At 43.4% G+C, this 13,670-nt stretch overlaps 1 protein-coding gene across 1 annotated transcript in view; it reads left to right on the forward strand.

Moving 5' to 3' along the window:
* Positions 1-13,387, forward strand: part of anks1b (ankyrin repeat and sterile alpha motif domain containing 1B) — a 295,647-nt gene extending 282,260 nt beyond the window's left edge. The window contains 4 exon segments of the mRNA XM_083758106.1: positions 264-401; positions 875-1,042; positions 10,462-10,553; positions 11,665-13,387. Of these exon segments, the coding sequence (XP_083614232.1) occupies positions 264-401; positions 875-1,042; positions 10,462-10,553; positions 11,665-11,713 (447 nt within the window). The 3' untranslated portion in view covers positions 11,714-13,387.
* Positions 13,388-13,670: the final 283 nt, after the last annotated feature.

Here is a 13,670-nt window from a genome sequence, read left to right on the forward strand (position 1 = left end):
TTTCTTCCAGAAACTGTGCACTTACACAATGAGTAAAAAATCTGTGTTGCTGTGGGCACACACACACACACACACACACACACACACACACACACACACACACACACACACACACACACAGCTCATTAGGAAGTCTGGCTTTGACTTCGTCACCGACAACACACTAAAGCACATCTCTCTCTACCCGAAAAGGAAATAGCAATGTTTTTTTTTCACAATAACAACGCTATATCTGCGTTTTGTCACGTCTCCGTTCCTTCCAGAACATCATAGCGGAGCACGAGATCCGAAACATCTCGTGTGCGGCCCAGGACCCTGACGACCTGTCTACGTTTGCCTACATCACCAAAGACCTCAAGTCCAGTCACCACTACTGTCACGTCTTCACTGCCTTCGACGTGGTCAGTGCAACCGCAATACCGTGTGTGTCCAAAACTGTCCATTAGTCCTCACCACAGTGAAGACTATACTCTTCCTGGGGTCCAAAACATTCACACTTCCAATTACACACTTGAAATTAAATTTCATCCAATGAAAACATAATACATAATACCATGACACAGTTAAAACAAAACAAAACAAAATCATCAAATTACTCTAACATTAAACAAGCTACCGACTGAGCATTTTTCTGACTATTAGACATCTAAAATACGTCTACATGGCTGTCTAAAAATGGGTTATAAGTAAAACTGGCCTAAAAAGGAACGTTTTGTAGCGGTCTAGTCTCACATTAGACGTTGAAACGTCATCGTTTCACTTTTAGAGCAGTTATAGCCAGGTTTAGGACGGACGTCTAATAGCCGACTGCATGTATTGCCTGTCCTAATTATGGAGCCCATTCCAATGTGTGGTCTTCTCCCCCCGTGGTCAGAACCTGGCCTACGAGATCATCCTAACCCTGGGCCAGGCCTTCGAGGTGGCCTACCAGCTGGCCCTGCAGGCGCGCAAGACGGGCCACGGCTCCTCCACGCTGCCCGAGAGCTTCGACAGCAAGCCCAGCAAGCCCGTCCCCAAGCCCCGCATCAACATCCGCAAGTCTGTGAGTACCGTTCCCTACCGTCCCCAGGTCTGTGAGTACCGTTCCCTACCGTCCCCAAGTCTGTGAGCACCCTTCCCTACTGTCCAAAAGGGACGTGCCACCACAAGATGCATACGATAGGCTTTGATCTGACGTGTGAAAATGACATGGGGGTACATTTTATTAACCACTTACCCATTAAGACCTGAGGCCCATTCTACTTAATGCTTTCCAAATCAGTAGTTTGTCGCACTTTCGAAAAATGTACGTGTACAAGCTCGCTGTGAGATTGTATGTCTGCTGTTTTTGAACAGCCAAAATCTATCTAAGGGATGCCAGGGTAAACCTGGTTGACATATTTATTTCTTAATTGTAACATCGTGATATTATCAAACATGACATGCATATAATAATTATCAAATGCATGATGGAGGGGAAAGGAACTGGTTGGAATAACGTGTTCCTTCCACGCGCTACGTCCAACCAGGGAAACTCCCCCCTGTCAGGTGTAAAGGAGCAACTTGGGCACTCAGGCATGAAGGAAGCATGAGTTCAAGTCCGTTGCTCTCCCCATGTCCCCCATATATGGGGACTAGGTAGGTGGAGGGTGTGTAGAGCCCAGGATCACATTAGATGATTGACACAGGGGTGAAAAATGGGTTACAACATCGTGGGATAAAAAAAATATATAAAAAATTATAATAATAATTATCAAATGTATCTAGACTAGGGGCATAGATTCCATCACATCAAATGAAACCCCGTCCAAAGGAGACGACCAAGCGTGTGCACCGGTCGACAGAAGCGATGCACTCGACTCCGCCGTCTGAAGCCAATGCAGATTCCAACATTATGCAGATACAGTCAGTCAGCAGCAGCACTCACAGATGTACTGTAGCCTTTGGACGATGATTTCTGTAGAGTGCACTTCAGCGCTCATCAGTGTCTTAAATATCTTACAGACGCTGACTAATGCTTTCGGCTGACGGATACACTTGGCTGTACACTTTAAATAAATCATCTCATAGGCTACGTTTGTGACTATTGCTTTGCATGTATCAGCAAATACAATCCATCACTGTGGTCATAACGTGGTGGATTGACTAAAAGTACAAATCGAGAATTTCATGTAGTCTATTAATAACAACCGCTTTATTTAGAATCCACACAATCCGGTTGTCATCAAGAGAGAGCACTGGGCACGGCTTTCTGCTGGTAGCTACAGTAGGTTGTTGCGACAACGGACATGAACACATAAACGACAGCCTGACACTGTATATTTAGCACGTCATGAATGTTATACATGTAACATGACGTTGTCCACAACTGGTTGACTGCTGCCAACAGCGTTGACACTATACTGTATGTTTACAGTATGACACGTTTACTTGACAAGCCCACTCTGGATATTATTCTGGCTTTCACTGCATGTCAGAATGTCCACATTAAACCTGGAAAATGAAAGTGGAATATGAACATGGCTGTAACACAGACAGACCATATATAGCTGCTTTTACTGCTTTTATATATACTTTATTGGAACCCGATAAAAATGATGGACTCACATTTATGCGTGCCGCACGTATGTACGTATCACATTGTTGAGTGACTGCGGAAACCCCCGTATGTGTTTTGCCACTATAAAAAAGTATCTTCGGCAAATATAATCGATGTACAAGCTCACAGCATGTTCGTATACACCGGCTATTTTCGCAGGAGGTGCGACGCAGAAAAGGGACCACCTAAACGTGTCAACACACCAAGTGACTCCTGCAGAGATTTCAATATAGTCAGCCTCCCTCCCACCACACAGTGTTTTGTTACAGTGGAAAACACCATTTGCGTGCACAGTGCTTCTATATTAATGTTGGCGTCTGCCGTCTGGACCATAGTGAAGTCTTCCTCTGTTGTCACCACTCATTAGAGAGAGAGAGAGAGAGAGAGAGAGAGAGAGAGAGAGAGAGAGAGTGTGTCGCTGGACAAATGGTCACTTGTTCTATTGTTAGACGGAGGAACAAGTAAGAGAGACACAGCTGACACACACAGAGAGAGAGGGAGAGAGAGAGAGAGTACAGTGTGTGTGGTCAATCATGTGCGTATATATATATTGTCTCTGTAGGGTGGAAATCTCATATGTCCAAAAAACAGGAACCTAGTGGTCCAGGCGCATGCCACATATATATATAGGCTCTGGCCTGACAGCGTGTCGCGTGTTCAAGTCCCGTTCATGACGTCGACCTTTGCTGCATGTCTCTCACCGTCTCTCTCTCTCCATTATTCCTGTCCGTCTTCAATAAAGGCAGAAAAGCCAAAAAACGAAACTTAAAAAAAAAAAAAAAGTAGCTTCGACCTTGAGGCTCTGGCTCTGGCTTGAGGTTCTTTTGACGCCGTAGTGTGATCAAGTAGGGCGTTCATTTTACGGGGGAAAAAAACACAAGAAGACAGCATACAGAGATGAGAGGTTTCTGCCCGACAGCAACGATATGATGTATGACGCCATGCGCTCATGCAGTCTGCTGAGTCGGCTGCCATTACATTAACCATTAATCGCCTTCCTTCTGCGTGTGTGTGTGTACGTGCGTGCATGTGCGTGTGTGTGTATGGGGGGGGGGGGGGGGGGGGTAGTTAATGGATCGTAGCCTGCGGCAGCACTGGGATGCTCATGCTACGAGATTTAATTAATATTCCCACCACCTGCCAGCCTGTAACGCTCATTCTTTCTGCAGCACGACCAGTGCAGTGATTTTTATGTACAGTATTTACGGCTGTTTGAAAATTGCCGATCTGCAAGATCTACGACGGGTTGCGTCGCAACGAATTGTGAGCTTGTAGATCTAGCTACTTCAACAGCCAAAAAGTGAAAAATGTGGTTGTCTGAGCTCAATTAGCTCTTCACTAAGTCCCTCCCCAACCCAGCGAAGAAAGCTTGACCTGCATAGCAACTGTTGCTAAACTATTTGGATTGGCATTGGACAATCGCTTTTTGGGGTGGGATTTAGTGAATTGAACTTTTAACATTCAGTAGATTTTCTGTGGTCTGGGGTTTTCTGGCTCAAACAAGTTCTGTAATTTTCCTGCTGTTTGTGATGTCACAGCCTGCAAATCCCATATATGTCAATGGGATTTGCCAGCAGATGTCACTGTTTTCACTGTTTTGCCTGTTTTCATTGCAGCTCAAAAGGCTTCCAAACCCCAGAGAAAACTCCAGACCACAGAAAATCCACTGAATGTTCAAAGCTCAGGTTTTTTGGGTGTAATTGAGGTCATAAAATCTAAAAGAAAAATAAATGAAAATGAATGTCATGAAACCTTTGTCTGCGTCAGGATGGCTGCTCTTCTATTGGCTTCTGTAGTCTGGAGTGTCGCTGAAGAGCAGTGGTGGAAAAAGTTTGTTTTGCTTAAGTAAAATCCAATCCAATCCAACTTAAGTAAAAGTCTCAATACTGCAATGTAGAACTACTTCGTTGCAAGTAAAAGTCCGGAATTCAAGTACAAAAGTGTAGGTATCAAAATGTACTTAAAGTACCAATAGTAAAAGTACTCATTGTGCTGAAAGTGTCTTTTCAATCTTTCAAATGAACCGGTATTAAAATCGTTTGAAATAGCAGATCTACAAGCTCACAATGCGTCACATCGGCTATTTCCAAGTGGCAGAAATGTACAGTAGGCCTATATAGAGGGCTGAAGAGGTTGGTGTGTTTTTTTAAATAATAATCAAAGTAACTAGTAACTAAAGTTTTCAGATAAATGTAGTGGAGTAAAAGTACAACATACTAAGTACAAAAGTGCAGTACTTAAGTAAATGTACTTAGTTACTTTCCACCACTGTTTTCTATTGGCTTTTTGCAGTCGCTGATGAGGTATCGTAACCACGGCAGTGCCGCGCCCGTGTTTAGCAACTGGGTCACTGGGCCTTATTTTTACACACTGTCAGGACTGTTGCTAGGCTGTGTGTGTGTGTGTGTGTGTGTCTGTGTCTGTGTCTGTGTCTGTGTCTGTGTCTGTGTCTGTGTGGCGTGCGTGCGTGCGTGCGTGCGTTCGTTCGTTCGTTCCCAGGGCAATCTGGGAGTTTGTGGTGTGATATTGTGTATGAGTTGCAGTCATAATGTATTGCCTATAGCTAGACCAGTGGTTTTCAACCAGTGGACCAGGGACCACCTGTGGTCCTTGAGGGGGTTCCAGGTGGTCCCCTGCAGCTAAACGATGGAGACAGAGTTGGTAACCAAATGGAGTCAATGGTCCCTTAGATCTTTGAGTCTTGAGAATGTAAAAAAAAAATATATATATATATATATATATTAAATGATTGTTAAACATCTGCATTGCTTAATTTACAAGTCTACAGTCTACACAATTGTCTGCACACAATTGTTATTTTGATCAATGTTTGCCTCTTATCTCTCCTATGGTATACAGTACCACATCAATAAAGCGTGGAATTGTGGACAAAACCTTATCCAACAACAACAATATTCTTACGTTTTGGGTTTGAGAGGTTAAATCTCATCAAACGGTGGTCCACGGCTCAAACGCCCAATAGATAAGGTATGCATAGGGTTGAAAACCACTGAGCTAGACTATTGCCCCATGCTTGACCTGTGCTGTGTATGTTGACCTCTGCCCCCCGTCCGTCCGTATAGGTGGCCATGCCCCCCACTAGCCGCTGGTCACTGGGTCACATGTACACCCCCCACCGGCCTCCTCCTCCTCCCCCTCGACTCCCTCATCATCTTCCTCATCTTCCTCACAAAAGCTTGTCGCAGGTTTCTGCTCTCTTTATTCCTCCGTTTGGCACGTTGCTTTGGGTCAGCCGAGCGAGCAGCACCTCCGTTTGTCTGCTTTTATCTGTTCCATGTTGCTGCTGCTGCTGTTGTTCGCTCTGAATCCTTTGTGTTTGCTGTGTGTGTGTGTGTGTGTGTGTGTGTGTGTGTGTGTGTGCGTGTGAGTGTGCGGGTGTGTGTGTGCATGTGCGTGTGTGAGAGAGAGATCAGACAAAGAGAGAACGTGGGCAGTACGCTTCCATTCTAATCTTTCTAACTCTTTGAAGGGTGTGTGCGGGGGTCATCGCCATGCTGGCTTGTGGTGGACATTTTTGTTAAATTAAAAAAGATTCAATGGACATACAACGTGAGTACAGAAACGCATAAAGAGCTTGCCCCAAACGACCATTAAAGGTCTGTAAACTCTGAGAGTCATGGGGGTCTTTGAAAATAAAATGTGCGAGGACCGCTGTCCTAGTGGCCTCCTAATGTGCCATACCTATAGTGTCATAGAAATCAGTGTCATACATATTCTGAAGAAAATCTGGAGACTGACATTGGGACTGAAATGGGAACATCATAATGTTGTAATGTGTGTAAAAGAAAATCTAGCACTTGCCACGGACGAGGCCATGAAGTCTTGCCACGGACACAGTTGTCCGTGTACGGACACATTGATGACCCCTGGGCGTGGGTTTTGCTGTGCCAGATCGCTACAGTGGTTACCGTTTGATTTGTATCTGTTTTGATATATTCAAGATACAATTCACAAAAGTGCAGTACGGAATTATCAGGATTGCACAAAAAGACTTAATTCCATTGTGATCCAAATAAATAGTGTTGACTAAAATCACAATAATAATGACATTACAACAACACCGTCATAGATCAGTAAACAAAAATTATGAATAGATGATACATACCGTAGATAAATACAACACTATTCTAACTTGCCCACCACCCAATTTTTCAACATATTTTTTTAAATGTTCAAAGACTGGGCAAATTTAATTTCCCCTGGGATTTTGTTCCAATCCTCTACCCCTGTATTTTTAAATGAGCTTCTACCTACCTTATGTTTTAGGTTTGGTGGTTTAAGATCAGCTACACTCGCCCTTGTATTCAAGCTATGGGACTCGTTAACATACGGGAAGTAACCTTTACAATATTTTGGGCATTAAAAAATAATAATTTTATAGTATTCTGCGTTCGACTGGAAGCCAATTTAATTCTCTGAAATGGTTAGTGCCAATGTGGGTTCTTGGGGAGAGATGAAGAACTAATGAGGGTTCATTAGTTTATTTTGCGATGTCTGTAGTTTATCTTTGGTATTTTTAGATATGCCGCTGTAACAGTTTAGGCAGTGAAATTGAACTAACGCTTAAAGCTGCAATCCAATAAGAAAACACATCTGTATGGTAAGGTTTATAAGTAGCACATCTGCAGTGGTTATAGAGGTGGTTACCCTACTCATCCATTGAGACATCTACACCCTGGTGTCCAGGGCTCATTATCATGCTGGCTTATGGTGGACATTTTTGCCATTCTTTATTTTTTTGCCATGGACATACAAAATGAGTAGACAAACACATAAAGAGCTATTACTAAATTACCATTAATTAATACATTTACCCAAAAGTAACTACAAAAAAAGTTTTTCCTCGCTTACGGTAATGAAAGTAGTCCATTAATTTATGCCAGGTGCAGCCGCCCCTCCAGTGCAAATCAAATCAAATCACCTTTATTTATGAAGCACATTTAAAAACAATTTCCATTGTAGACATTTCATCAACACGACAGATAGTGAGAGCACAAAAAAAAGAGTGTTTATTAATAGAATACATTTTCAGTTACTCCATTTCTCGCTCCAAACGTTTTCAGAAACATTCCCGAGAGCAACGTTTAGGTCTAAATGACGTTGTTGGCTACGGCACGACATCAAGCAACGCAGCAGGTGCGTTCTGAGTCTTTGATTTAACCAAGTCGCGTAATAACGTTTTGTATCAAATGTGTCTTCACATGGTACAAGCTCACAATGTGCATTGTGAGCTTATAGATCGTCTATTTTCAAATTGCCGAAATGTACGTGCAGTATATAGGGCTGAAATGGTTAATGTATGGATTTTTATTAATAATAATAATCAAAATCAACAAGGTACTGGGGCACGGTGGCACAGTTGGTAGTGCTGTCGCCTCACAGCTAGAAGGTCCTGGGTTCGATTCCCGCTCGAGCGCTGTGGGTGCTGGCGGCGTGTTTCCTCCTCCGCGTCATCAGTGCCCATACCCGAAGGCGGAGTTGGCAAAAGGGCCTTTCTGTGTGGAGTTTGCATGTTCTCCCCGTGTCCCCTAGGGTAGGTACCCTCACAAAAACATGCAGTAATCCTGGTCTCTAAACTGCCTCCCCCTGGCCAGCCGGGGCGCCTGATGGAGGGGAAAGGAACTGGTTGGAATAACGTGTTCCTTCCACGCGCTACGTCCAACCAGGGAAACTCCCCCCTGTCAGGTGTAAAGGAGCAACTTGGACACTCAAGCATGAAGGAAGCATGAGTTAAGTCCGTTGCTCTCCCCAGGTTGGCGGAGGGTGTGTAGAGCCCAGGATCACATTAGATGATTGACACAGGGGTGAAAAATGGGTTACAAAATCGTGGGATAAAAAATATATAAAAAAAAAAAAAAATCAACAAGGTAGTAACAAATGTAAAGTATTGGTAAAAGTATTGGAAATCCGAAATACTCTAATTAAAGTACAAATACCTCAAGCTTTTACCGTACTTAAGTAAATGTACTTAGTCACATTACTGAATTTAACCGTGATGTTTTACAGCCCTGTTTAAGGGTCCATTTGTATTCTGACAAACAGTGGAGTGAATGAATAGAACAAACTCCGTTTCTGGGTGGAACTGAACTGTACATCCCTCTGTTTGTTTGTGGTGGAGAACGATGCATTCCTCCTGCAGTGTTCACAGTCAAAGACTCCCCCTCCTCCCCAACCCTCACCCAACCCCCAAACCCTCAACACCCCGCAACAATTGTCTTGGATTCAATCTCCGAAACAAACCAATGGATTGGAAGAAAAGCACCCTTGGCAACAACGTCCAAGCCTTTGGATTGGTCGCTTGCTCACGGACACTGCCGGTGGAAAGGGAGCTTTTTAGGGTTATTTTAGAAAGCTGCATGGCGTGCGGAGGAGTGTGTGTGTGTGTGTGTGTGTGTGTGTGTGTGTGTGTGTGTGTGTGTGTGTGTGTGTGTGTGTGTGTGTGTGTGTGTGTGTGTGTGTGTGTGTGTGTGTGTGTGTGTGTGTGTGTGTGTGTGTGTGTGTGTGTGTGTGTGTGTGTGTGTGTGTGTGTGTGTGTGTGTGTGTGTTTTAGCGGCACAAACACAGCAGCCGCAGAGAAACAACCAGAACCAACGCCAGAGTGTTATTGGGATTTTAATCTGCAAAATAGAATAAATACAGAAAGGAATTTGACCCTGGTCACGTCTGTACAGAGGCTGATACAGTAATAATAATACACACTGTACTATACATATCATCGCTGTCGGGCAGACAACTCTTATCTCCTTATTTTAACTTTTCGTTTTTTCCTAAATTACTACTACTTGATCATACTACGTTTAGTTTTTTCGGAAATTATTACTTGAACATACTAACGGCATCCCACATAAGCATAACAAGTAGCAGATCCACAAGCATTTCCAGCTTGTAGATGTGCTGCCTTTGATATTCTCGAGCGGTGCTCCAGCATTTGATCGTGTTTGTTTAAGCACAGGAGTGTCTCTCTCTCTATCCAGCAGAGGGTCTCAACAACCTTGGATGCCCAAAAATGGTGTTTATTACAGCGTTGCAGTCGATGTTACCTGCACAAAAGTCTGACGTCAATATCTGTAGAGGGTGCTATGTCCAAGGGGTCATGTACTTTTTATTTGCATTGTAATCCCCATGGGGATTTTAGATCGCTTCATACTTTATGAGAATTAGTGATTGAAAAATAAGCAAATCATCCCGGCCGTTTCACTCACATGTATATGAAGAATCAACTGACTGTGAGAATACGCTAATGTTACTGTTGCTGAATTTGTTACATTTTCGCTAGAAACAGACTGTATCAAATAGGACTAACCGACTGTCATAATTGACACAGACACCTCCCTGACAATATCGCAGTGACGGTTTGTTTATTTTTGGACCACAATGCTTATGTGAGACGATTTTAAGATGACCCAATGTTATTCTCCATATAGAGAAAAACTTCCATGAACCAGGAGATGAGCGAGTGACGTCAGGACTTCGGCGCTCTATATACAGACCTTAATGAAATTAACTCATCAAAGGCACCGATCAGTTCACGCTGGTTGTGATTTTTTAAATTATTTGAATCCTCGAAAAGTAACAGTTTTGGACATTATGAGGCGTCTGCCCGACAGAGAAACGATCACAGTACATAATGTAAATGTACAAAACACACAAATATACGCACACGTCAAATCGGTGTTGCTGGTGAATACGTGCTTTTGCTGTCGGTGTACTTTAGTGTGAGGCGTTGGCAGCCCAAACCACTTCCTCCACTGATGTGTCCAAGTCTGTGCATCATAAATTTACTTACAGTGTGTGTCGGACTATTTATTTTCTCCCAGCCTGACACGTTCTCTCTCCCCCTCCCTCCTCCCTCTCTCTCTCAGATGGAGCAACCCTCCATGGACCAGAAGGGTCACGCCAACGTGCCGTGGATTGTGGAGCCGGGCCAGGAGGTCAAGAGAGGAGTCAACACCAAGTATGAGACCACTATTTTCTAACATTCAACCCCCGCCTTGTCCACTCCTGTGTGTGTGTGCCTTTCAGAAAGCAAGCGCGCCCTCTACTGGCCCCGCCCTGCCCTGTCCCGCCCCGCCCCGCCCCGGAGGGGGGCGACGAGCGAGCGACGCACGCTGCCGCTGCGCCACTTCACTGGCCGAAAAAAAGAGAAAAAACAAATAACACAAAAAAGCAAGCCAAACCAAACCATGAAAAGCCCTCCTGCCCGCCGCTAGCCCGCCCAGCCTGTCCACATTGCATGATGACGTTTGCCGCTGCGCTCTCTCTCTCTTCTCTTTTCGTTCCCCTGCTGCCTGTCTCTCTCTTATCCCCCCCCCCCCCCAGCCCCGCCCCTTCCTCCTGCCTGCAGGGCTGGTGCATGACCTTTGACCGTGACACTGCAGTGCACTTCTCTGTCTTCACCTATAGGGGGTGTTGGTGGGCAGCTCGTTTATTTTTTTTTCCCTTTTCTTTGCATCTACCTTGTCGGTCAGTCGGTCGGTCAATCGGTCGGTTTCTGCCAGCTGTTTTCTTTTCCCCCTTTTTTTTAGGGGTGCAAACGTTTGGCTGTCTCTCTTTCTCTCTCTCTCTCTCTCTCTCTCTCTCTCTCTCTCTCGCTCTCCTGTTTTTTTTAAGCCTCCATCCCTCGCTTCTCTCTCTCTTTATCTCGGCTCCTTTGTCCAGCTCTCCCTGATGAGCGGACGGAGAAATGAAGCCTCGTTCTGCAGTGCAGTTTATTGTTACTAGTGAGGAATGTACAAGAGAGATGTATGTACTGCATAGTTTAATATGAGTCAAATTGACTCAGAAGGTATTTGAAAGTAGAAGATTTTGTCCCTATTTTTTATTATTATTAGTCAATTGAGAATTGGCATTTTCACGCAGCTCTCCCCTCAACCCCCCCCCCCCCCCCCCCCCCACCCCCCTGGCCATAACGCTTATTTCATTCCACAAAAAAAAGAAAAAGAAAATAAATAGGTGAAGCGCATGGTGGTCTTCTTTTTTTTTTTTTTTCATTAATTGAGCGAGTGGGCCGGTGGAGAGGCGGGGTCTGAGGGCTCTCTGGATAAGTGATGTGATCTCATTCGCAGGGCAATGGCGGACGCTCATGTCTATTACTGTGGAATGCAAAGAATGTAGCCAGCCCTAAACACGGACCTTATCACGTACAATGCAATGCAAAAAGGACTACAAGTGTCAAAAGGACTACAAACATGGACTCCCTCTCACAGTGTTTAAGGTTGACTACAAAATAAATTACTAAACAAAACATTAACATCTGTCATCCACATGAATGATGCTCGACATGGCAAACGTCGAAACAACAGACTGGACACGCAGTTTTGGCAAAATAACATTTACACACACACACACACACACACACACTGGACTGCATCTTGACGGACGGCCGTCTGCCTCTGAATGTACACTTATTTTTGAAAGTCCACCGTTTTCACAGCAGGACCTATTCCGTGCGGCCAACCGGGGATGCATGACCTTTGAACTCTAAAACTTTGGGGAGGTCACGGCATCTTTTTTTGGAGTACGGTTACCATGGTGACCAGGGCGTCTTTGGGGGTCACCACGGGGCATGTGTCTATCCGGGTCCAAGGACTCCTTCTCTGTTGGTCTTATTGTTTTTTCTTTCTGCTCAAAAACAACACAGATATATTATGCACAAACAAACAAATGTGATTGGACGAGCTGCAATTAAGCGCGACCCGAGATGCAACGAGTCGCATCATGACAGAGGATGTTTAAAGGAGGTTTAAAACAAAAGAGAGAGAGAGAGAGAGAGAGAGAGAGGGAGAGGGAGAGGGAGAGGGAGAGGGAGATAGAGAGAAAGTATTCTATTCGTATTGCCCGACATTTTAATGTTTACTATGAGAGTATTATATTACCATTATGATTATTCTTGTGCAATTCTTGTCTGCTGTTGTCTTTAATGTTACATTATTTTTCTATGATATGCTGAGATGATAATTGTGAGCTTGAGAATGATGGCCATCCTTTAAAAAAAATATGAATATATATATATATAGATATATAATATGAAAGAAACAGCATAGTTCTCTACAGAGACTGAATGTCGCGGGTGGCTAGCTAACTCTTGTCAGGTCAACTTGTTATCTTTTCCCTTGGGGCTCTTATCTCACTCGTAGATGTAATATTTTAAACGCAGTATTACTGTACTATTTGGATGAAACATATTCTCCAGACTATAAAATGTACATAGATATTTTGCCAACTCATTGTTCATACATGTAATGTAATAAAGAAAACATGGAAAAAGAGGAAAAAAATATATATGGTTTGCAGTACATGGCACTGGAAACAAGGTACCACGCTGTAAAAACATCAGTGTTGATTTAACTCTGATATCTGTAGAGATCAAAGTTCAAAGGGATCAAATGAACCCTTGCCAGGGAGCATTTGGTTCCATTTGTAGACTCTGAGTCACAAATGGACAAATTAACACTGAGGATTTTTACTGTGCACAATTTCCGTGAGGGTTGAAAACAAAACAAGACCCCATAACAATCAGAGGTGTTAGATTTTAAGTTTGTAATTTGAAATAAAAAAGTGCGAGGAGGTTTACGTAAGTGACATCACTGCTGAATAAGTAATGTACATAGGCTTTGGGCTTCCAGCACAAAGACTTTTGTAGTTTTGGTCATTATTTATATCCTTGTAAAGCACATGGAATAAAATATGACTTGTACAACCATTAATCATCCTTGGTGTATTCATATATGAAACTACTATCCTTTCATTCGTCACACAGATTGACATTATTACTCAGGGGTCTGTGCTTAGATTGATTGATTGATTGATTGTTCATCAAACCGATGCTCAATTGGTTTTATTTTATGTTTTTCAATTTCAGGTTTAACTGCTTTAGTACTTTTTTTTAATATCAGTTATTTGTCACGGGCAATATTTTAAAAGGTCAGAAAAAGTATTGCCCTATGCCATTTAACACTTGAATGTCTGTGAGGTCTTTCTGACCCATTTTGATTTTTTGCTCGTGAAGCTCTCAGAAGGTTCTATTCCCCTTCCATGACTTTTCCTAAATATCCGATTCAAATATTCTGAA

The sequence above is a fragment of the Protomyctophum parallelum genome (assembly GCF_964188405.1).
Source record: "Protomyctophum parallelum genome assembly, chromosome: 22".
In the NCBI taxonomy this organism is placed as follows: Eukaryota; Metazoa; Chordata; class Actinopteri; order Myctophiformes; family Myctophidae; genus Protomyctophum; species Protomyctophum parallelum.